This window comes from Anopheles merus, chromosome 2L (assembly GCF_017562075.2).
Source record: "Anopheles merus strain MAF chromosome 2L, AmerM5.1, whole genome shotgun sequence".
Classification (NCBI taxonomy): Eukaryota; Metazoa; Arthropoda; class Insecta; order Diptera; family Culicidae; genus Anopheles; species Anopheles merus.
This window is the reverse complement of record NC_054083.1, coordinates 50,384,918-50,409,812: the sequence shown is the minus strand read 5'-3', so window position 1 is coordinate 50,409,812 and position 24,895 is coordinate 50,384,918. Positions and strand designations below refer to the sequence as shown.

General features: G+C 49.1%; 1 protein-coding gene across 1 annotated transcript in view; it reads right to left on the bottom strand.

Annotated features, from left to right (window-relative positions):
• LOC121594241 (ecdysone-induced protein 74EF-like) overlaps positions 1-24,895 on the bottom strand; it is a 188,682-nt gene that overhangs the window by 11,491 nt on the left and 152,296 nt on the right. The window contains 2 exon segments of the mRNA XM_041917300.1: positions 4,750-5,283; positions 14,836-15,048. Of these exon segments, the coding sequence (XP_041773234.1) occupies positions 4,750-5,283; positions 14,836-15,048 (747 nt within the window).

The window sequence follows — 24,895 nt, the reverse complement described above, 5'->3', positions numbered from 1 at the left end:
TCACTTGAAGATTGAATTTCATTGAGCAGATCCTAGCAGCCGCAGAAGTATTTAGTTTGCTTTAGTCGGTGAACGGCTTGATGACGTCGGATGTAATCAGTCGAGGCAATAGTATTCAGTTTCAAAGCAACTTGCGGGAGGAAGCAGTCGATGGATTGAATTTCCTTTAATTCCAAAAAAGAGGTCTACTATCAATTGACAGCTACGATTAGCGCCATCTAGTGCAATTTTGATTGAAGCAAATGCAGCCACCTTCAACGAAGCGTTTCGGACAGATTTTTTTGCAAATTTAAATCTCAATCTCACGAATGTGTCACACTCCAAATACAGTCTACACCCCTGCGCTCCACTTCGACTGCATCTTATCGCTACACACTGGTATAGACTGGTACTGGGCTGCTTGCCCTTCCCGCCTAGTAACATGGTGTGCCACCCCAGCCACCCGAGCACCCGCCCAATGCCTATCATCTTACCGCTGCATGCGGTTTTCGGGCTCGTCACGTATGCACCTCGCTCGGCTGCGGCCAAGAGCAACCGATGTCTTCTTCCTCCTGCTCGTCGTGTGTCGTGTGGGGTTTCGCTCTTCAAGCCCGGCTCCCCCCGCCCCCGATGGGACTACTCCCCCCTTTAGGTCGTGTGCTCGTCGAAAAGCAAATTGCGAATACGAAAACGACCAAATAAAAAACTGAAACGCATTCTTATCGCAATTGGCAAGCGTAGAAAGGAACCCCCCCCCATGCCGTTTTGGCCACATCCACTCACACACATACATAGTCTGGCTGTGGATGCACGATGCCGAGCTGCGGTTTCTGTTTGGCGTTATCACGCCCGAAAGTAAGAGAAGGAACGGAGAAAAAGTAAGAGAACGCAAAGTAGATGAACGCGTTTCCGCGATTTCGTCTGCTCGTTCGCGCGTCCACCCCCTTTTGGGTTGGAGGGTGGTTTCATCCCCCATTCGCTCAGTTCTGAGTACTCACATACACGCTACGGCCGCAGATACACACAAGCACACGGCAACATGGGCGCTTCGGGGCATCGCAAGCCAATACGGAAGTTGCGGAGCAAATTTGTTGATAATAAATTGTGCTTGCCGCGTGTGTTGCCTGGCGTACGCTCGCGCCATGCAACTACTGCGCGAACGATGAAGGATGCATTAATGGACGTGACGTGCAAATTATCGTGCGTCAGTGTGTGTGTGTTTGATGGAGAAGTGCAAAAAACTATGCAGGAATGATATCTCAACACGACTGATGTTAAACGTTCTCGAACGACACCAGCAGCGTCGCTAATTGTTTGGTGATGTTTGGCCTAATAGACTTCCCGAAACGATGCTCCTTCGTTCCCGGGTGTGTCTTCCTGGACCGAGGTGACAGTTACACACACACAGAGGTGACAATAAAATGTAGCCAACCATCACCATTCTGTCTTCCAGTGATTCGTTTTCATCGGGAGCAAAGGTTGGCCATTTTGCTTGGTTTTCTTTGCCACATTTCGGGGGCTACAGCTACAGATGTGTCTCCTACCCCGTGTAAAATTGCGAAAATGATGTGGCAACGACTTTGGATGGCGCTTCGTACGAATGATGATTATAATTGCGACGGGCATTTGTTTGGCCTTTTGGGTTGCAATCGCAGGTGACAAACGTTTACGATCTCTTGCCGTGTAGGCGTAGGAGGAATCGTAAGCATTTGCTTAATTATATTTTGGTGACAGTAGTGACTTTTGGAGAGGTTTTTTTTCTTTTTTTCTTTTTTTGTTTGGTGAGTGTCTTGTCAACGACTCGGCACCCCGCCTATTCGCCCGCTCGCTTCGGATGCATATTAAAATGCATGCAAAGACAGCGCGAGAATGACGGCACGGCAAGATGATTAATGCTTTGTTTACGCGACGTCCAAATACCTTCCCCGTCTTACGCTTACTGCGCTGGTTCAATGACCGGTCAGCGCTACGTTTCCGGCGCAGTTAGGGTTGGTTTGTTTTTTTTTTATAGTACCACCCTGCAAATGCAATATTTGTGCTGATCCCGCGACACACAGCATCTCAAAAGGAAAGAGTTGACGGGGGGGGGGGTTGGTGATGGGTTTAAAATATATCTTGCGCCGTTTTGCACCCACACCCCTGCTCAAGCAAGCAGGTTCGGTAACGATATTCGGCCATGTAACAGCGTACGGAGACAAGCGGTCGGAAACAAAATAATGCCTTGTTGTGCATGTGCTGCGCCTTTCAAATGCGTTTTTTTTCGGGGGCGAGTTTGTCAGACGTCGCTAAATATAGCGGAGGACACTGAAATGATCGGCATGTCTGCGCGTCTTTTGCCCGCGTGCTTCCCGTGCGTCGAGTGCAGCAGCATTTTTCTTTTTAGCACATTATCTGGCCAACGAATCTGGTCTCCGATCTATTATCGAGCAGATGACTCGAGCGTCGTTGGGGTTTTTTTTTTTTTGGGTGGGACGCACACATCCTGTGTGAGTTTGGGGTTTTGCAAACAAAACCCGTTGAAACGCATTTCCGTTCCCGCAGTTCGTTAGCCCAATCAGTCAGGTCAGGCAAGGCGAAATTCGAAGTGACATACCTGTCACTTTGCTGTGTAACGTTTGGTTTGTCTTCGGGACCGTCACAGCTGGCGCTGATAATTTTAGTATCCGTCGCTAGGTTGGCAGAAATAGCCGAATTCAGTGTCCAAAGTGCACTGTGTGTATGCACTCCCCAAAGAAGAAGAAGAAAAAGAGGAAGGGTTGAGGGGCAACATTCCATCGAGCTTGATAATTTTCTTGTTTGCTCCACTTCCCAAAACGAGATAGAATAAAGTGCGCCTTCTGGTATGAGGAAATGAAGACGCATACACGCGCAGACACAGCAGCAGCAGCAGCAGCAAATTGCATGCTTGCCCCAATCCCTGCCAAAAAAAAAAACGCCAAAGCAAGGAATGTTTCATTGGAAATGTAAATGTTTATCCAGACGGTCGGCTCTCTGTGCGCGGTGATTTTGCTTCGCTTCTCGGCTTCTCCCCACTGGTAAGCCACTTTGCGGGGTGAATTTCTTCCTGCTTTAGTGTGTGCTGGTGGTGTCCAAAATTTCTGTACGCTCATTCCCTCCCCCCCCCACTGCCACCCCCCGGGCTCAGTCCAAGTGTGGCAACAAGACCAGACCAGACGTCGCAAACGCTCTTCTCTCTCTCACTCACTTACAGTCGCGGTCGGATGGGGGGCACAGTGACGACGCCTTTGCGACGTCCTTGAAACGCAAATTTGGAGACGCGTATTTGTTCGCAGTCGCTCTCCCTCTCTCTCTCTCACACACACTTGGGTCGTGGAGAGCTCGTTGGTTCGATAAGAATGTTGCGAATTTTTCTTCCGCAATTGGATGTGGTGTTCTTTTTTTTGCTCGTGTTTCATTACCTTGCGCGTTGCTTCGGTTTATATGTGGTACGGAAGAAGGCCGTACACCTTTTTTCCTAGTTGCTGGGTGGTGTGTTATTCGGGGTAACTTACCATGTGCGCCAATAGCTTTGATGTAGAATTGGAAAATCAATTCCATCCTTAAGTCTTTCGCCGCTCCAGATGAGATTTCGCTCTCAGCTGTGCTGCTGTGATATGCCGCCAATCGTTGCGTCATGCACTTACCAATTACGCTACCCGATCACCGTCCGTAAGTGCATGATCTAAGCGTATATAAAGCATTATCTCTTCGCGATTGTATAATTGCGTATACAGGCCCGTAAATCGTGCGACAATCAGTGCAGACTGTACCCCCCAAAAATAGCACCTTAAGGGGGTAAAATAAATTGTACCGCAATACGGAACCATCGCAACCGCACCGAGGTACGGAATAGAGTGTATCAGGCGCGTACTATGTGTGGCGTCTTCAATCAGGAAGTATTTTAAAGTACAATATAACTGATAAAACTGCTTTCCCCGCTCCTATCCTCCCACGTCCACGTCCGCCCAATGTCGGCTTCAATTGTAAACGTTTTGTAGCGTGTGTTGCACAAAACAAACAATACAAAAACACACAAACACACGTCAACTAATGAAGGTAGCAAAACAAAAAAAGAAAGAGGCAAAACAAGAGCAAGATATGGTCCACGGGTGCCCGCTTATCGGGTGGTACTGTTGTTCTCGCGCGCTCTTCCCTGGGCAGCGTTATCGCTAGCAAGCCACTTTCGATGCACGGTGCATGCTCGGTTGCAGCCCAAAAAGCGCAAGCACGGCACGGTGTGTGATAACCGGACCGAAATCGTACTACACGCTCCTGGAGCAGGCCAGCAGGTTCGCTCGGGGTCAAAGACTAGGTAGCGTACGTTCAGCATCTGAGAACCATCGGGAAGCTCGCACTTGGCACGTCAACCATACTGCCGTGGGGTGGGGCGTTTAACGGAGGGCAGATTTTGATGTAATGGTAAAAGACCCAAAAGGAAGGGGAAGAAGAAAAAGGGATCGAAAAGAAAACAGGGAACAATTAGAGTGGAAGAGCATCAATGCACCGGTGGCGTAATCTCGCCGTGGCACCTTGGCAGAAGATAAGAAAAGAGGTCGGCCCGTCCGTGTGGGGACGTTTCACTGGCTGGTAGCACAATTCGTATTTGCGATGCTGTTTGGATGTTGTAATAGTGGTGGAAAGTGCCCGTAGAAGGAAGATTGTGCTAGGTTGTGATGGTAGATGACATTAAACAATCTTTGCGGGGTTTTTGGTTTTTTTTTGGTTGGGGAGGTAGTATAGATTATAAGGAAGCTTGTGGCAGGTACTCACGTGGTACACTCCGCTGGTTCCAGATGTTGCGCAGCGGCGGCGAGCTGTGATGGTAAAAGTTGGGCCTCAGGAACGGTCCCGACTGCAGGTGGGCGGCCTGCTGCTGAAGGTGCTGCTGGGTGGCGGCTGCAGCAACGGCCGCCGCGGCCACCTGCGAGAGAGCGGACGAGGAGGAGAGGGAAGTGGCGCTGCTACCGTTCGGCGAACCGACGGTCCCGCCATTCGGATGCACCGAGAGCGATTGGCTCTGCTGCGGGTGCTGATGCTGGGGCGGTGGTTGTTGCTGGTGATGTTGCTGGTGATGCTGCTGCTGCTGCTGCTGCTGCTGTTGCTGGGAGGCCTGCTGTTGCTGCTGGTGTTGCTGCTGCTGATGGGGATGCGATGGTTGGCCGGGCTGATTGCTAACCGGCCCGGTACTGCTGGTCGGAATGCCAAGGCGAGCCTTCAGCTCGTCACTGCAGGCCGGCTGGCCTCCGCTGCTGGAGCTGTCCACATCGGACACTCCACTGTCGGCGGGACTCGGAGGTAGCGAACCTTCAGTTTGTTGCAGTTGGTTGAAGAAGGCAGGCAGCGGGAGCATCGGGAAGATACAGAGAAGGGGAAAACGAAAACATTAAATTCTTTTCCAGCAACGCCAGCTGACGATTGGCATGTGTGATTACAGCGCGAGCTCTAAATGATACGGGTTTATTTTTTTCTTTTTGGTGTCATTAGAACGGTCGCACACAAACAGGGTGTTTGGCAAATGGAACAAAAGAAACAACTGCGAATCCTTCTAAACTCTCTAAACTCTCCCATTCCGGGTGTTTTTGTGTGTACTTAACGACGGTATTTATTGCGCTTCAGTTCGCGCGAGCGAGCGTCTTAATCGCGAGCCCGCGTTGAGGCGGATGCACAGCATGGGAGCACTTCCTGCACTGTGCGCAAGCGGATTTCTAGTTGCAATCGGCCATTGTTCGGCCACCAATCTCACTCCAAATCAGGCCCAGGGGTTTATGCTTTCGGCTTTAATCCTGGTTCGCATCAAGCCCCCTCCAATGGGCACGGTCGGTACGCCGGGGTACGTTCGCGACGACTTCCCACTGCGCTGCGTACAACGTTTTTGCCCAAAACCAAGGAGAACCCATTACACCGTCGCGACTGTGCCGCTGCTAATCCAGAGACACACAAAAAAAAAACCAAAGAAAAGGGGTCCTGCTTAGGAACGCAGCAAGCAAAGCAAAGCCCCGAAGGTCTCTTATTCTTTTTTTCGGGAGTTGTTGTTTTTGGTTTTGAGCAAAACGGATCGGTACAGGTGAGAAGATATCAATTTTATAGCAAAAAAAAAAAAAAAAAAAAAAAAAAAAAAACAGGGGGCAATCAAAGGTGTAGGCGAGTGAGGGTGAGGGTGCCAATTTCGATCGTCATCCGTCCCGGTTCGGAACAATTGACACCGAAATTGGGTAGCTGCCTCGATGTGGGAAAGTTGCAACAGCAGCAGCGCTCCCACAAGGATCAGGAGCCAGGGTTAGGGCCGAATAAAAGCGATCTTCGTTGTTTTGGGCCCCTTTTTTTGTGTGGTCGTGAATTCCTGGCCACTGGAATGGAAGAAAAAGGTCTGCCAGATCGAGGATCGAGGGTACTTGATTCAATTCAAGAAGCTGTGTGGGTTTTTACTCTCGCTCTCCTTCTCCATTCAGAGCGAAATGTTTTTCTTGCAACAGTTGCTAAATCGTGGAAAGGGATCATTGGTATCATTCAGCCTGCGAAAAACCCCTTGTGGCATTGAGAAATTATAATCAGAACAATTGAAAATGCAGTAGCATTTAGGCAAAGCTCGTAGGACGTATGATTGGCAAAAGGGGACAGGCAATGTTTGTTTTGGCGACAGCTAGCTCTACTTCCCAGGAACAGGCTCCGAGAGTTACCCCGCTTGTAGCATGAAAAAATGCTCCCAAGAATAACACAGCACATGCACCGAGGTGAACATAATTGCCCACATTGACAGAGGCACCCAGAATCAGCCGGTGGTGTGCGAATTCCGGATGATTTGACTGTTTTTCTTGTGCACGCACCAGTTACCAGTTTTGCGGGGAATTCCGTGATTTTGGCCGGGATGTTTCTGTGTTCCAGAAAAATGAGATACGGGAAGCAACGTTGATTAATTATCATTTTTCCTTGCCGTGCTTTCTTTGCTTCAAAACCCCCGCTTGAAAGCGGTATGAGTTTACAGTTTTGTCAACCGTTCGATCGTTCGAGAGAGAGGAAAAAAAGCGCGCGCGTGGGAAACGGAACGGTTGCGGGCTAACCCTTTCACAGCAAAAACGCATAAATCATAATTTAAAGCAGAACGCCGCAAATCATAAACATTCACTTCAATAATAATCAATCGGCGAAACGAACTGTGTCTATTCCCGTGGTCTTTGGAATAATAAAGCATTAAAAATCAGAAGAAGAGGAAGAAGGAAAAAAGAACAGAACATTTTACTTTCCACAATTCTTCGGAAGGTTTTAATGGGGTACGTACTTGCGAGTTTGAGGAACGCTTGATGGTGGGAGCTTTTCAATTTCTCCATCGACCGCAGATGGAAAATGTTCTCCAGGAAACCATCGTCGTCCAGCTCGAAGGGCGTGCCGTACGGAAACGGAGCAGTGGGACAAACTGCGCGATGTGGAAGAGGTGGTTTTTAGTTTGTGGTGAGGTGAAAACGGCCAATTAGGTTTAAATTTTTTAAAAAAGGAAATGCGACAAAAATTGAGCGAAAAAGTGGTGTAAAAATTGGAAAGATAAAAGTGTGCTTCAAGTGGTGCCAATATTTGCATGAGATGGAATGTAAAGTTGAAAAAGTAGTAAATTCAAAAGAAGGAAAAAAACGCTTGAAACATTGTAACACGCGAGCGAGCCGATTTTCGTTCAAATTAATTCGCCTCAGCAGAATGTATTAATTTTCATACTCAACAAAGTATCTCAAGGATATCTAGCCTGAATCTACCTTGTAACTGCACAGGCCACAGCACAACGCAGGGGAAAGGGTGAAACGCATAAAAGAGCACAAAACTCGCCCATATTAATTGGTGGAAGCAATTGTGCGCCACGCATCAGCAACGCCAAAGCCGACCTCAATAAACAACTTCCGGTTTGCGCTTGTTCACTTTCGATCCAGACACCCGGAACAGCGCGACGACCATCGGGAGCAAAGAAGGAAGGTAACAAAAAACACACCCAAAAGAGGGAAATGGTCGAAGGATAATCCTCCGGGCAGATTCGCTTCCTTTTCGGTTCGTTCAGGTATTTCCTCTCGACTTCATCAAAACGTATCGGGCCCGGCTCGCGTTATACTGGACCCGCGCGCGGTGGCAATTTACCATACACCGGTGCGACAAAACAATGTGTCCTTACGCGCGCGGCTGTGTGTGTGTGTGTGTGTGTACGTGTGTTTGGTTCAGGTGAAACCCAAGAAGATCGGCATGCCTGTGCCCTGTGCCGTTGCCTTACGGTGGTTGTTTGGTTTCGGAGCGTTTTTCCCGCATTCGCAATCGCTTTCAACAAAACGGCCAAACGGGGAAACTTATAAATATGCTTTTCCCCGACCTCTTCGTCCTTCCCCTTTCAGCCGGCGTCGACAGGGACGAACCAAAAAAAGGGGTTTAACCCGCGCGAGGAAATGTATTAGAAGATCACCGCGTTTCCTTCTCGGCGGTGGTCGCATGCTCCTTAGGGAGCGCGCTGATTGAGCAGCGCAGCTAATCGCAACAATTTGATGGACTAGCTCAACACACATACTGGTCATCAAACCAGACCCCGCGGTACGTGTGTGTGTGTATGTGATTTTTAATGCTTTTAGCAATGACATACCCTGTTTGCCTTGCCTGTTTTTTGTGAGCAAAAGGGGAAAAGGATCTTCACGCACCGGTCAGCAGCAGCAGCAGCATCCCTTCCGCATCTCTAGAACGGTTGCGTTTGATTTCTTTGTCATTTATGTTTGCATACTTTGAATGCTTTCCCCGCGTGTGTGTGTGTGTATGTGATTAAAGGAAGGTTGGATAACCAGGGCCACAAGAAGAAAGAAGGAAGTGAAATCTAAGAATCTACGAAATAGTTTGTGGAAGAAACTGGAAAGGCGCGTAACCGGAAATTCGGATAGAGAGAATAAAAAACGGATGGTATATGCGTGTCCTTCCGCGACTATGTCCGCCTTTTACACACGCACAGCAGCAGCAACAGCAGCATACAAACGGTCAGTTTTCACCCGAGCTCGAGGGAAAAGAAAGGATACCGCACCTCGTGATGCCAATAAAATGCGCTATCGTTATCCGCGGTGCGTTTAATTTCGGTGCCTTTCTCACGCGGCGAGCCTGATATCTGTCCCGATCGGTGCAGATCGTTGAGCCGTGCGAGAAGGTTTATTTGTTTAAATAGTGTGTCTCTGCACGGCTCAACCGCTCTCTGCTCTGGTTGTAATTTTTAACAGTTCAAGTTTCTGTTTTCGCCTCTCTCTCTCTGTTCTGGCAAGCAAGCAAAAGGAAAGCTGCGGCCCCGGAGGGGAGGGGTCGATCAAGGAGACGACAAAGAAATGTGTCATCGTAATTTATTGCTTTTCGCTTGATTTGGTCACGTTCGCGAGGGCAGCGGGAAAGGGGGCATATGGCCTGAACACACACACACAAAAAAAAGAAACCCATCAAACAACGATCACTCACAATATTCTCAACCCGACGGTGGCCGCCGCAAGACGCGCGAATCCTTTCTGGTGCTTGGTGCTGCGTGCTGGCGCAGAGCCTGGCCGAGGACGTGTTTGCTTTAATCAGCAGGATTACGGAGCACAAAAAGAGATAGCGATTCGGTCTAGTACGGTCGCTTGTGTTAACAGCGCGCACAGGAACAAGAAGGGTTTGCCTTAAACGATGCTTTATGACGCTTGCCTGGTTTGCCAGAAGAAAAACGCAAGGCGGGGTAATGCTACACTATTACGTGTGTAGTCTTCGCGCGGTGGTGACTTGGCGTGGTGTCACTTTGCGCGAGACGCATAACGAAACAGCTTGGCGTAATTGATTCATCTGTCATTTGAACCGGATTGAATCGGACATATGTAGGGTGATGAGAAGGAAAGGACCCTCGGAGTTGGCCACTTAAGGCGTTTCTATTAGATTAAATATTTCCAGTGTTGAAAAAGAGCATTAAATGTTGGCCTGTTTCTAGCAAATGCAATGTCCTTTACAACTTGAAAAGTCTTCTAAAACAAATAGTTTAATGTTTGAACGCCAACGCCAAACAAAAAGACAACTGAAAGGAACGTCCCTCTCATCGGTAGCTATTTTTCTCGCTAGCGGAAATTACAAAATCAACTTGCTATCAACGCCGGTTGGTCCCCGGAAGGCAAGTTACGTGAGTTCTTTTATGGTCCCGATCCTTACCTTACTGGGCGTACACCACACACACACTCACACCGGCGTTCATGAATAACTGATTGAGGCTCGAGCAGTACGCCAAAGCCTACTGTGTGCCGGTGTGTGTTCAGGAAAAGCTTTCACTGCGCACAAGATGCTATAGAAACCAATTCCGGGGAACTTCCAAGGAGGAGCCCCAGCAACCGGAAGCTCTTTCCTTCTCTTTTGCTACCCTCCTGGCTGTCCAGCAGATAATAAAACAAAGTGCGATGAACACTCCCGTCGGGGAGATAGTGAGATAGAGAGAGAGAGTGTGTGTGTGTGTGTAACACGATTTCCGGCATTCGGGTGCGCCGGTGATTTCAAGAGGACCAAAGTGTGTCCCAAAGAAAGAACCCCCGCGTAATGTCCTGCGGTGTACGGGGGAAGAAGCGGACACTCAACCGTTCAACCCCGGACGGACGGACGGACGGACGGAAAAGGATGTATCGCAGACGATGCCATGCGGAAGAAGGCGAGTGTGCCGGAACAAACCTTTTCCATCATGACTCATGCATGAGGCCGGCTCACTGTTCACTTCAAACGATCGGGCGCTTTTCCTCCACGTGCGCACAGGCAAATCGGCACAAAAAGACGGGTGGGGAGACAGTGAAAGTTATGTAAAGTACCCCTCCCTCCCGCACGTCGGACAGCACGGTGCAAGAGGTGGGGACAGGGCATCTTCCGTTCGCAAGGTCGCCCGAAGACGAGAGAGCTTTCAAATATTTATCTCCTCATCGTCCGACCAAAAAAACCCAAAAAAAAAGGTTTTTATTTCTTCCGCCTCGTTCGTTTTCTTCCCACAAGACAGACTTTCCATCATCGATCGATCTTGTCTGACGGGGTAAAAAGGGGGAAAAGGATGAAGATCCCTTATGACGCGAAACCGTACAGCTTGCGCTTGTGAAATAGGACCTCGTGGAACTTATGACACCCGCTGGTCAATGTGCAAATAAGGTCCTCCTCCTCGTCGTCGGTTTCGGATTGTTTGCACTGCAGCTCTTAATCTGTTTGCCCTTGATCCCTTCGCTTCACCTGTACGGTTGGCGGGGTTGGCGTTGCAGGAACCAACCAACAATGTATGCATCTGCTCGGTGTTGTGTCTGGGTAAGTAGCTTGCTACCTATTTCATCCCTTTTTCCTCGGCGGTATTATGTTCCCTTTTATTCCAGACCGCCCTCATTCGGCATGGTTAAAGATTAAAATCCTCTCCAATCGGTTTCGGTGTGCTTGCTGCTATTGAAGAATTTCGAGTGAAGAGCATATCTGTTGCACCATGCAGTTGACGCGGCATGACGCGGTGTTGCAACCATTTGCAACCACAAAGGTGCGTCCGAAAGGTCCCAAAGGAAAGGAAAAGAAGGATACATGAAACATTCACATATTCGCAACACAAAAGGGGTTGCTACTATTAGCCAAATGTTTAGCCCGGAATCTCGCTTACACAAACGCAAACCCAAGCTTTCGTCGCTCATTGTGAAGCGAAGAACAAAACACACACACACACACATAGAGAGAGAAAGGATTAGCCGAGAATTGGGCTTTTCTTTTCTGGCGGAATAAAAATGGGATCAATAATCAGCAGCAGCAGCAGCAACACAGAAGGTACGGCCGAAGAAAGCCTTTGTGTGACTCAATCCACGTGCCACATTAACGATTGGATTGAGTCACACACGGGGCAACGCTTTTGACAGTAACAGATGAGCGGCATCCTTCACGGGTCTAAAGGGGAGTTTCCTATTTCAATGTCACCACGCTGCAGCTGCAGAGCCGCTCGCCATGCTGATGATGGGACAAACATTACCGCAGACCGCCGCACGCACGCACAATGCCGCATTGATTACTCAATTGATGCGAAAGGGTCAAAATCGGTCGTCAGATTGTGTCAGAACGCTTTTTTCCCCCTTTTTTTGTGCATACACACCCACACAACACAGTAAGCAAATTTTGGGTTCCACCAGGCGTCCAGTTGCATTGCTGCATCCGTTTGCATTGGTGCGCGCAGCTGCTGGGAAGGCATCTGTTGGGAAAATATTGATTTTGGGATGTTCGAGTAAGAAAGCTGCAGTTCGATGGAAGAAAAACCCCTTGTTCACGCGTTTTTCGAGAGGATTTGCAGCATTAGTTTGCAATTTAGTTTGCGGGTTTGCGGTTGCTCCATGATTTGCAGCATGATGAGTCAACAGTTCTGTGTGGGGGGAGGAGGAGAGAATGATGCAGACGTTGCAATACTGGCGCATGAGGGTGGAATGAAATGTGACCCTTCCATTGTGCTTGCATTATGGTGGCTTAGAATCGTTGTCCATCAGGCTTAGGGGAGATTGAGGAATTGTAACATTGAATAACTCTTCAGATCTTCAGGATATTCAATGTATTGTCATCACTACGAATATTGACAGCTGTCAATAATGATATCTCCTCCAAGTGAATGTCTTATTACTCCAAAACCTTTGAAATTCAGACTTCACTTTGGCAAGAAACTCATGACGCATCATCAACGTATTCCAGCTTCTAATTGCCACTCATTTTTTAGGTATTATAGTCAGTTCCCTCGTACGTGCATTCCATTAAGATGTGAAATTTCTCTGCCCCGATGCCCTTCTTCCCCATTCCTCCCGTCCCTGTGACGCTTTACATTTTTATTTCCTCATATAAAAATAAATAAATTCAATCCAACCGCATCGTCCACGTCCATTTAGAGTCGTCTCGGCCCGTCCGCTACCATCCTCAAGCAAGAATGATCGGCCGTGAACGATAACTGCCACATGGCGGAGCAAAAAAAGGACTTCTAGTGTGCTGATTTGCATTTCTATTGCCCCTTGCTCTTCTTCTTCTACCATCACTTTTTTTGTTAGCTCGAAGATGATCCTTCGCTCCCTTGACTTCTGCTTGATGGGTTCCGATTTCTATAGGACCAAAGATACTTCCGGTTTCATAATGGTCACTACCGCTACCTTTTTTTTTTTGATTGGGCGTTTTCTCGGCAAACCCGTTGTATTTATTCTTTCTCTCTATCACTCTCTTTCACGCGGATATTCCTTTTCGTCGGTTTTTGCTCATAAATCTTACGCAGAAGAACGCATTCCCTTTGAAGCCATGTTGTTTTTTTTTTGCTTGCTTGTTGACATTTTTAAAATTCCTCCAGCAGTTTCTCAGCTCGCGCGGTTGTCCGCGGCGGCCTCCGTTCTACTAGGGGAGGGAATAAAAAGGTCGCGATCGCGTTTTTCTTTAATACTTTCTGCACCATTTCTCGGGACTCTCGGGCTAGAGAGAGAGCGAGAGAGAGCGAGAGAGCGAGAAGGCAAACAAACAACAACAAATCAGTGCACGGATCACGGCAAAGGGTGTCTTTCTCCCGCTGTGTTTGTGTAGAGCGCCGAGCCATAGCTTAGGCAAATGGAAAAACCTAGTACTGGTCACCATTAATAAAAAGAACCAACGACGAAATCCGGGAATATTTTGATGGATCCGCGTGACGCGACGTGCTCGCGCTAGCCGGAGCGTCTCATAATTACAACTCGTCATGTGTAATAATTCCACATAATCAACATGCGGCGCCGATTGACGAGCGAAGAAGGGGACATGCACCCTTGCAGCCACCGGTTCCCGACCCGACACGCAACCGGGCGATGTGAAGGTAAACATCCACCGGAACGACGCACAACGCGAACAGAAACAAATGAACAATGCAAGTAAATAGCCACCGAGTCCAGAAGGAAAACCCGTTCCCGGGGCCCGGTATCGCGCACCGGAATCGCGCGTAAGCACGGCAACATGCCGAAGACAGCCCATCATCATCATCCTCATCATCCGGGCTGCTGCTCGTCTTCTTCATCCCGGAAAACGGTGACGGACACGCGGGCTATCCTGGGCGTCTTGACGAACCCCGAACGGTCTCCCGGCACCGAAATCGAACGGAATCCTTTTCCCTGCCCCTTTTGCGCGCGCGAGTGTGAGCGCACGTTTTGTTTGGTGGAAAAGTTGCGTGAAACTTGACGGCACAGCAACCGCAACCGAAAGCCAAAGGACAAACAAGAAGGGGGTCTTTCTTTTTTTGTTATTGGTTGCTTCCATTCTTTTTTTTTTGCGGCACAAAGATGCGTTCCGGTAAGATACGGAGCGTTCCTTTGATTGTTTTGTTTAAAATTAACAAGGATTTTGAGGCGCCAAAGGATGAGCAATGAGCGCTAGGTTTGCTCTTTTCCGTGGAGTGCTCTTAGGTGGTTGGTTAGGTGGTAAGGAAAAGGCCTACTGCGCCTCATGATTTTCTTTTCATGACAGATATCTACATTGTATGCCAATTTATTATTTATTTAAAATTGAAATTCAGGCAAAAACTCAAAAAAGAACTCTGACTCAATGTGAGAAGAACACGGAAACAAAGTGCATTAATTAATGGGAAGAAAATGATTTCATTCCAGTGTGAAGCTGCAAGGCTCAGCGTTCATCTTGCACGAGCATTTAACATTTCACGTGATATCTTGTTATATTTTTAACCAAACTCAGCAGCTTGCAGCTTCACGCGTTACTTTGTGCACACGTGTTTCAAATAAAAAAAAGAGGAAATCGAGCGTAAAAAAATCTAGGAAAAAACACAACGACACGTGAAGATGCTACATCGACAAATTAACAAGCAAGCAGGCAAGCAGGCGTTGGAATTCATCACTGGGGCTCACTAACCTGTGCTGGACGTGCTGTAGCCGCGGTGGTACGGCCCTTGTGGGAGGTGCGTACCGCTGAGGAGCCCATGGAGCAGGGGCCTGTGCTGCTGGGACGGCTGTAACGTGCTGGCCAGCAGGCTGGCCGTTTGCTGCGACTGGCCACCGGCCAGCGAGGACCGTTGCTGTGGCGGCGGGCTCGGCGACTGCGGCAGGATCGGTATCTCGGTGTCCACTGTGAAGGAAGAAGCAAGGTAGAGAGGAATGGTCAGAGTTGAGATCATTCGATTTACGATCGAGGCTGGGGGTTTATCAGTGGGTAAAAGTAGCTGCCGACGGGCACAGGCACGCCGCGTTTCGTGACTTTCGTAGGCGATAGAATCGAAGGTCTGTTCCGGTCGTGGAACGGTTTGAAGGACTGCCCCCGGGGGGCGATGACGATCCGGCAAAACAATTTACAAATGTGAGAATCGAATGTGTTGTGCATGCACGACGGGGTTTTAATGGATTTTGAGAAGAAAATTACATTCAGTGAAGCCTGTTGATGCTTAGAATGATTTTACAGAATGATAAAGACAACTCCATTCTTTACTTGAAGTATTTTTCACCTCATTTTGTTCCAATTTGCACACGCAAATAAATATATTACAACCATCAAAGTGACAGCTCCAAAAACAAACCTCAAAAGAATGACCAGAGCAGACAACTCAATTGAAATTGTTTCGTGCATTAACCTTCCGTTTGCGGGATTCCCGCACCAAACCAGCACACCCTTATCACAAAGATGTTGCGGCGTTACGAACGTTACGTAAAAGCTTACACCCCACGCTGTCTGACACAACCGGAACGAGAAGCTTCGAGAGAGAGAAAAACCACCCGACTTCTAACCACCGACAGCAGCGAGAAGAAGCGTAAAGCTGAGCAAGAGAAAGAGAGGAACAACGAGTGACTCCCAAAAGAAAAAAAAAGGCCCAAAACACGAGCCCCACCCTCGATGGTGGAAAAGTCGATGAGCGTTGCGGAAAATTGATTGAAGATCAACAGATTCCAAACTCGTCCAAACGCTCCCTCCTTCTTCACCCTGGGCAAGCGAACTCAATACATTTGCACGAGAATCGTTTGTAAACAATTTAAACTGTTTTTACCAATTTTCACCTCATCAGTACGAGAAAGAGATTCTCGAAAGAGGACCAGAGCCGAAACGTTTCCCCGTGCATTATGAGGTTCAATTTGTGGCGTTGAAGAAAAAGCTTTAATCGATCGGCATACGCGCCGGCGTGTGTGTTTCTCGGAAACCGGTCGCCAAACGCCGCCAAACGCACACAACATACGCCTTTTACGCTAGGCTTAGCGGCGGATCTAGCGAAGAGACCATTAGCATAAGCCCGAGAACGGGCCGGATTCGACCGACCGTACGTACGGAGCAACAGATGGTTGAGGGTGGAAATTTTCCAGCCGGTTCTGGCTGTTCTGTGTGCCACGGTCGCGTGACCGTGAGCAGTAGATATTGATTTTCCCCGCCAGCAGAGAACAGCAGAAGGCTTTTCCGCGACTGCCGTAGGCCAGTCATTGGGTTTGATTGTTCATTTTGCGGGAGGGTGTTTTTTTGGGGGGGGGGGGGTTGGGGAAGTTAGGCGCTGATAAATGCTTGTGTAAAACATCCCAACCTACCCGCAAAGCGCAAACCATTTTCCGAGCAGAAGCAAGTTGCATAACAGTGTCATAAATATTCACCAACCCGCTGCCTAAATATGATGAAAAGTTTGCCCATCATATCGTTTGTTCATACATTTTTTATTAATCACCGGCGCAACGCCACAGCGCCCGGTGTTCCGGAAATTGGTGCTGCTGTCTGTTCTACTGCTGCCTGGCGCGGTCCGAGAGAAGTGCCGGCGTGAGAGAAATGAGGCCCGTGGAGCTGAAGTTGAGCGGGTGAGGTGAATGGAGCAGTGAGGAAGGCTAACGGCTGTCACTAACAGGTGGAAATCGTTCCTCGCAGGAGGCCTGTTAATACGGTTCGTGGGAAATATTGGCTCCAGCTCTCGTGAGTGCGGCGCTCGGCGTGTGCCGGAACTTCCGGAGAGTTTCGGTTGCTTTCGCTTTCGCTTAGCTCGTGCTCGTGACCGTGATGGCTACTCCTTTTCTGTACCCGCCCACGAGCACTCATCAAGAGTGAAAGTAAGACGGCCCGGAACTCAGCCGGCGTGGATAATTTAGTAGGTGAAAACGAGCCGACAAATGGTGCGGTGCGGGTAAGGGCGCATCCAGGAAACAGCTGTGATGCGGTGGTATCAAAGAATGGCGAGTTCCGCGAAACAGAGAGGCAGCTAGAGAGAGAGAGAGAGAGAGAGCGAGTGGTTTGCCTCAAAAATCTTGGGGAGGGAGCGTGACACCAATACAGACTGATAGTGTGCTCGGGCCGACGAGTCCTTTCCGAAAGCTGGACTGTCGAGCCGATCCGTGGAAAGCCGGATCAATAAGGCTAGACGCTTTGAATGTGTGGAGCAATGGCTATGGTTGGCACTGTGTGTTGGTGAAAGCCTTATGCCGAAAAGCCGGAAGACAGCTCGGGTTGGAGTTAATAAACAAAAAAATAGGGATGAAGAAACCTGCACCTTGTGCGTCCGGGAAGGAAGATAATGCCGGAATTGAATTCCGATTTGTAAGGACATGCTTTTTCATGGGCTGCTTCCTCTTCTCCCATTGCGTGGTACGACGCGGGTTGAGAGATTACGCCATGATATGCCCTTGCGTAAACATGCCGGCAGATAATGGGAGTAGCAAAAAAAGGTGTATTTTTCGTGCGATAACCAGAAGATTGTGACATCTTGAGACGTCCGGAGGAGTACTGAATGGAGAGTTAATTGGGTAGTGAATGATGACATGAGTTATCTTGCTAATAGAAGCCATGGCAACGATGGGTTTGTTGGGTACAGAGCTGCCTAAGATGTATCTGGAGCTAACGCACAACTTCCGTTGGGGTTTTTTCCAGTGTCCAGCCAATGAGATCAGAACGTGAAATACGTGACCACGAGCTCCAATCAGTTCGTCTTCACTTCCCAAACATTGTCACATCACAGCAAATGATTGTTTCTCTGAGAATCAGCGTGTCTGGAAAATCCCAACGATGTCTGAAAACAAAAACATCACACTGTCGCTGCAATGAAACGTTTCCGTGTTCCAACGTCACTGGTTGGCTCAGTGCGGCCCAAAGTGAAATGGAATCCGAACCTGGAACCGCAACAACCTACCCCAACCGGCGGTGGACGGCGCGTTGCAGTCGACGCGATTAACCTTGGCCCACTCTCGGCCTATCGCGCCACGCAAAACTGGTCCGGCTGGCTGGGACACTGCCGACTTCCGACTTTCTTTTCTACCCGGCTCAACCCGACTGTCAACCTCGATTGGCAGAGTTTCACTCTCTCACCTTTCGCACAATTACAACCGGTATAAGCACCGGCGGGGCGGGCGAAGAAATATGATTACCATTATCGTAATGAGATTTTATACGCTACAGCACCTGACTCGGAGGAGATTTCTTCTCCGGAAGGCCTCGTTTTTTTGTAAGTGTGTTTGCCACGGTGTCACCCTCAAGGAAGTGGTACTGAAGGTGAGCAGTTCGGCAGGATGAAGATACCGGAGCGCGTTGTTGTTGTTTGTGCCCCGTCTAATGTCCAATAATGTCGGAAGGGAAAGTCAAACGGCCCAGAAGACGAACCGTTTGCAGAATGTTAAACGTTATTTTCCACCCTCTTGCACTCTCTCTCGCTCTCTTTCTCTTGCGCCTTCAGGCAACATTAGTGAGCTGCTGACAGGTCGACCGAACCGGCTTCCATCGATCCGAGCGGCAACACAGCTTGACAGACAGGTTGTGTGAAGCAACCGACGAAAAGCATGTCACTTGTGCTGTGGCTAATGCTTTTTTCTCCTCCGGTTTTCACCGCCCGCAGTTCCACCGTGGCACGACTGCGGCCGTGGTTGAGAAACAATAGGAAGGGAGCGAACCAGAGTCGCATCAAGAAGAGACCCTTTGCCTGTGGTACGGAGGAGCTTCACAAAACTGTCACTGTCATGTCGGTGCTTCTTCCCCGGCTTGGAGCGCACGGTTGAGAGTATCGATTGCTTCACCCGGCGTCATCGTTGTCGTTGGTTCATGTTGGTTCTGTTTTTCAAGACATCCCCCCCCCGCCCTTCAACCCTGTACGATGCCTTTCTAGAAGCTTGCGAAGGTAATGTGTCTAATGTCTCGATGCTGCACGACCCAAAGCAAAAGACTCATCGCTGCTTCGCACTGATCGATTCACAATTGCTGCGGCTCGATGTGAACCAACCCGCTCTCCGTGTGTCGTGTGTTGTTTGTTGACTGGTGTGTTGATGTTATTTCAGTAAGCAACCACCGACCGCCCAACCGACCCACCAACGCTCCACCTGAGGGGTAGTATCTTCCGGAACTTCCACAAATAATAGTAGTCGGTCCCGGTAGGAAAGATCCGTCTCTCGCGCAGCGGTCGGACACGTTGCACATGCGGGTCGGGTGCAGACACACACAAACACACACACACACAAACACGTCTCGAGGCACAAGACGGCGGAGCGAGGCAGCCCATCCGTGATGGCGGCGCTATTATTTATGTATACCTTGTTGTAACACACTGAGCCGCGCGCTAAGCCTTGACCCAGATTGTAGGCTTGTTCAGTTGCGTCCGCACACTAACTACCGCGGGAGTGTGGCGCGGACCGAACAGTGTGTCGCCCCCACCGCGAACCTTCCCTCTCGCACTCACACGCCCTTTCCTTCGCCCAGTCTAAACTCCTAACCAGCATCAGCGCACAATCGAATGGGATAGTTCGCTCGTTAACGGTAGGGGGCTACTGCTGTGTTCCCCATAGCGCCACACACAAATTGTGGCCACTTGCAAAGTGCAGCGAAACTAAACGACAACAAAAGCAGGAGGAAAACTTTCTCGCCTTTCCACCCCGTTTTGTTGGAGCCTTTTTTTTTTTTGGTTGCAAGTGATCGCACAAACACTTGTCGATCGTCGATCGGTTCGGTTTGCTGCGATGGCGCTTGCGCGTCTGTCATCAGTCATCAGCGCCATCTTTGTTTACTGCAGCAATTGTGTGTCGCCCTCCCCTGGCAGAGGTGAATAGCATTTAATTGAGATCCTCTCTTTCCTCCCCCCCCGTACCTCTTCTTCCCTGCTGTTGATTTAATCGAACAGTTTCACTTTCGTCACCTAGTTTATCGTTTGCTTCATTGTGCGCTACAACACTGTGTAGCACAGCACCGGGAGAGCTACACCCCTGGAGGACAACACGTAGGGCGATTCGCGTGGGCCTCCTACCTCTGTGCTACACGGTTGTTTGTCTGTTTGTTTGTTTGTTTGCTTTGCTTTGCACGCCAAGTGTCACACCAACGGGCACGTAATCTCCTACCGACTTCGTACCTACTCCCTCTCTCCCACAACAACAAGCGAGCTGTCGAAAAGCATTTTAATACTTTTTTTTTTGACGTAATACGATCACGGTCGATCGTGACACGGGTATCATTTTTGAGGGCCCCCACGATCACCCTCAGGCGCGTATGTGTGTGTATTTGTTTTTTTACGTCATTTGCAGTCCTTCTTCGTAAGACATCGTACAAGCTGCCGGTTTTGGAAGCCCGAATTGATTTATCGACCCAATTCTTCGTGTCCATTTGCTTCCTCCTTTTCCCCAAATCCGGACATCGTTTGGGCACGCACTTTGAGTGTGAGTGGTTGGAATTTTTGGGGATCCCTCGGCTACAGACACGAAGCGGAGTTTATTTCGTAATTAGTGGTGACATTTATGTGCGACATTGCGATCTCGTTACGTAGCCAGGCCTAAACCCGGTCGCCCTAAATGGACTTACACCCCACTGCCGGGATAGTGGAAATGTTGGGCAGTAGTAGGGCTGTGCTTGGAGCGCATGTTTGGAATGGCAATTGAACAGTGTTACAGTGTGTGGTAATAATAGGGCTGTTAGTTTTGATTTGCTGCTCTCACTAAGGCCTCGTCGTCATAAGCAAACTTTGAAGCTATCGTCCAGCTGTGTTAGGGATCTATACGGGAATAGTTCAAAATGGACGGGAATCTCTCGCAGACTTTCAGCGCAATTTACCATACCATGCAAAGGCCGCAGGGAAGGTAGCATAGCCATTTCGAACCCATCCCAAAAACAACCCATTTCGATCGATGCGCAAGTTCGCCTGCTACCAACGGCAAGCCAACAACCGGGAGGACCAATTTGCACCAGCAGCAGCAGCAGCAGCAGAGCGCCGGGTAGAGTGCTGTTGTTTAATTAAACACTGAATAAATAATTAAAACAAACTTCACTAGCAAACCACCCCAAAACACGATGGGGAAGGTACGGCGCAAGGCTAAGCGAACCGACCGCCGAGCTAGAATGTTGTTCCCAAAATCGTAAACTACCTCCCCGAATGGTTCGTTTCCCTTTTCAGCGAAAGAAAAAGGGAAAAGTCACACAAACTGTCTGTGTGTGTGTGTGTGTGTGTGTGTGTGTGTGTGTGTGTGTGTGTGTGTGTGTGTGTGTGTGTGTGTGTGTGTGTGTGTGTGTGTGTGTGTGTGTGTGTGTGTGTGTGTGTGTATTGGGGGGTTGTTTTTCCCGTACTGTCTGGCGTGCTAGATTGTAGCAACAAAGAGTCGTAACCGAGCAGTCCTGAATGTCCTGATGCACTTTGGGGGAGACGGCGCGTCCCGTTTCGCGTGGCCATTGACATCGGCGTTAGCCTTCACTCGACCGAGCAACAAGATCGGCAGTCTAGCGTGCCGATGCTTGTCTCCAGGCCCAGCAAAACCTTGTAGCGTACCCCCAACTCCCAAGGTTCTGTGTGGTATATTGGGCTGAGTTCCAAAATGAAAGAGCATTCTGGCATGAAATGGTAAAAAGCTTAGCATATGCTCGGTAGAAGTGAAAGTAAAGCTGCACGTTTTATGGCATGCCCACATTTTACAGTTTCCAGAGCGAGAGAGATTGGAGCCTGAAGCTTCAGCTAAAGTTCGGGAGTGCAAAGTGCATCTCTTCACGTCGCTTTGCCAGCAGACGTGGCGAGTCGGGGATGCAAACGGACCCATAAAATGTACAACGGCTTCGGGCATCCGTCCAGAATTTTAGATGGCCGTTGATAAGCTGCAGCAGGATTACGCCCGCTGCCATTCTGCGCAAATGAGCGGCACGTGAGTGTGAAAGGAAAATGGCAAGAGTGGCGCGCATAAAGAGCTGCACTTGATGACAGCCGCTGGTTTCGTTGGCGTTAGGATTGTGTGCAATTTTAAAGCAAAAAAAAAACAAAAAAAGACCCTTAACACCGAGTTCATTGTCAGGCGCGGTGAAGTCACCGCTTGTTGAGAGTGTGTTGATTGAATTCAAGAGTGGTGCATTGGCCATTGTGCAGCCAGGTTAATTATAGATTTACACAAACGCAACCGTCAGTAGAAAATATGATTGCTGATTAAAAGTTATTGTGTTTTTCGGTCGGGGCGGTGCTGGGTTTGACATCTGATCCGCTTTGTTACCTTCTCTCTCTCATCCGCTCTGCGGCTGTTTTGCTGAACCTGTTCCGCTTCGATTGCTTCGGTTTGTTTGTGAGCGCCTGCGAGGTGATAAATATGTCCACAAAACACACATACAAACACACATAATGTCCACGGAAACGATGTAAATTTAAAGCCCATTCCGAATGACAGCGAGTTCTCGAGTTTGTATGAGAGTGTGTTTGTGTGTGCCGCTTGTAGGTGGAACCGTTTCCGAGCTCATTGTTTATCATTTCCGCTGTCCATACCGACGACCATTTACCTCACGATTGGTGAACTTCCTGATGTCACACTGCGAGTGTGTGTTTGTTTGTGAATGAATAAATTCAACCCGAAACGTCACTTTGACACATCGTCGCTTTGACACAGCTCGGTATAATAGTAGTAGTAGTAGTAGTAGTAGTAGTGAGTTGTGAGGAAAAAAATGTAGAACGTGGGTGGTTTTTGCCACCACCCCCTCAACAACCCTACCCCGCCCCCCCCCCTCTCATTCGGTAGGTGTCGATGGCCGCATCGGTATGGCGCTTGTAATGGTCGTACCCTTATGCCATACATTGTGGGCGTACAACCTGTACAGAACCGTCTGTCCATCTCTTTCTCTCTCTCTCTCTATCGCTCGCTAGAACAATCGTTGTGCAGCGCTGCACCAAACTGCACACTGACAAAGGCCGGCTAAATTAGTCACAAATTAAATGTGCACCGGTCGTGTACGAGGGGGCAGGCGGTTGCGGTGGTCACCACGAAGAAATCAGAACACGACCTGCTGCGTGAAGCATCTTTCTTCGGCGCTAGACGAGAGAGTGTTTTGAACTCATAGCGCGAGAAATTCAATTTAAATATTAGAAATTTATGTCTTTTTACTCGAGCAGAGACAGTACTTTTTCTCTCTGTCACTTTCGCTTTCATTCGACAACCCGGTTCGTCGTTGCCAACCGCCTGCTAGATGCAGATGCATATATGCATTTCCGACCGAGTTTCCGACCGTGCGCTACGATACGCCGCAAACAGTGCGCAGCGCGCGTAGGACACATATTGCGCACGGAAGTGCACGAACGCGCGCAACCACCGGTCCCTCGCTCTCCCCCCCCCCCCCCCCCCTTTGCATACCAATTCGCGTGCAGCGCGTGTTTGTGTGTGCGGGGGAGGGGGATTTTATTTTTAATGCTGCTGCTTCGAAATGCATCATGTCCTACTTACCTCAATTTAGTGCCGCACACTATTTTGCACACTCTGTATGTGCGTGTGTGGATTATTTTTTTTTGTTTTTTGCTGCTGCCAAAAAGCACACATCACAGCAGTGCACATAGATGGGAGCGAATATAAATCATTCGCAAGTCTGCTGCTTCCCTTCTGGTTTTGTTTTGGACGCAAATATTGCGATCGTAATACGTCGCGATGACCTTTCCCAAACCCGCAAACTCCCTCGGCGCAGGGGGAGCCTAGGTGGGGGATCTTGGGGGGCCCGCCGAGTGGCCGTGAGGTTGTTATTTCATTCAGCGCATTCGGCAGCACCCTCTCGCCCATCGTGGTGCGTAGCATAGGCGACGAAAGGGGAGGAACTTACAAGACATCGCCACCGCACACGACCGCCACCGCACGGACGATCGCTTAACTGCATCGCTAGACGCCGAGGGGTATATCTTGACGCTATCTAGCCTGACATCTTGCATCTTTGTGTGTGCATACGTGGCGCGGATAGGGGTAGGGTGGTTTGCATGCAACTGTTGCGGCAAACTTCAGCCTACCACTCCCGGCCGGGCCACGTCCGGGGTGCGCGCGTTAGAGGAAGTGCTGTTGCGCGTGGCGTTTCTGTGCCAAGGATGTGACGTTGGATGTTAGTTGTGAGATGGAATTTCCTGCTTAATGCAGTTTGTGTCTGTGTGTGTGTGTGTGTGTGTGTGTTGGAATTGAGGACGGAGGATGGTTTTTTTCGGAGCGCCACAGGCGCCAGAAACCGGATAGAAGCGGAAGTGGTGATCATGTGTGCAATGGTTGTTTAAAAGTTCAAAAGTAGTTGGATAATTTCTCAGATTTTTCGAAGAACTTTTCTGGAGCAGCGCAATCAGCTGCTTGCGCACACAGCCCAGGGAAAGGGAAAGGGACGCAAATTAGTGTCGGCCTTCCCCAACATCGCTCGCTCTGGCGGTGCTGGTTGGGAGATTTTATCTCGGGCTAATGAAAACACATCGCTCATCAAGCCATATTGCGTCACGTCCTGTGCTGCGCAGCGGGCAACGTAATCGGTTCAGAGTGGAGCGGTAGGGTAGGCAAGGAAGGTCCCGGAAGCGTAATCTCGTTTCAATTACTTCCCTTATTTGCACACACTAGCTAGATTTGGCTGGGAAATTTACATTTTAATATAAAAGTTGAGAAAAAGTCTATACGAATACATAAAAATACATAAAAAATATAAAACTTTATGCAATAAAACCAAAACAAAACAAAAATAGACAAATTACCTCAACGCTGCCGCAAAACTTTCAATTTCATTCGCATAGCAACAGAGG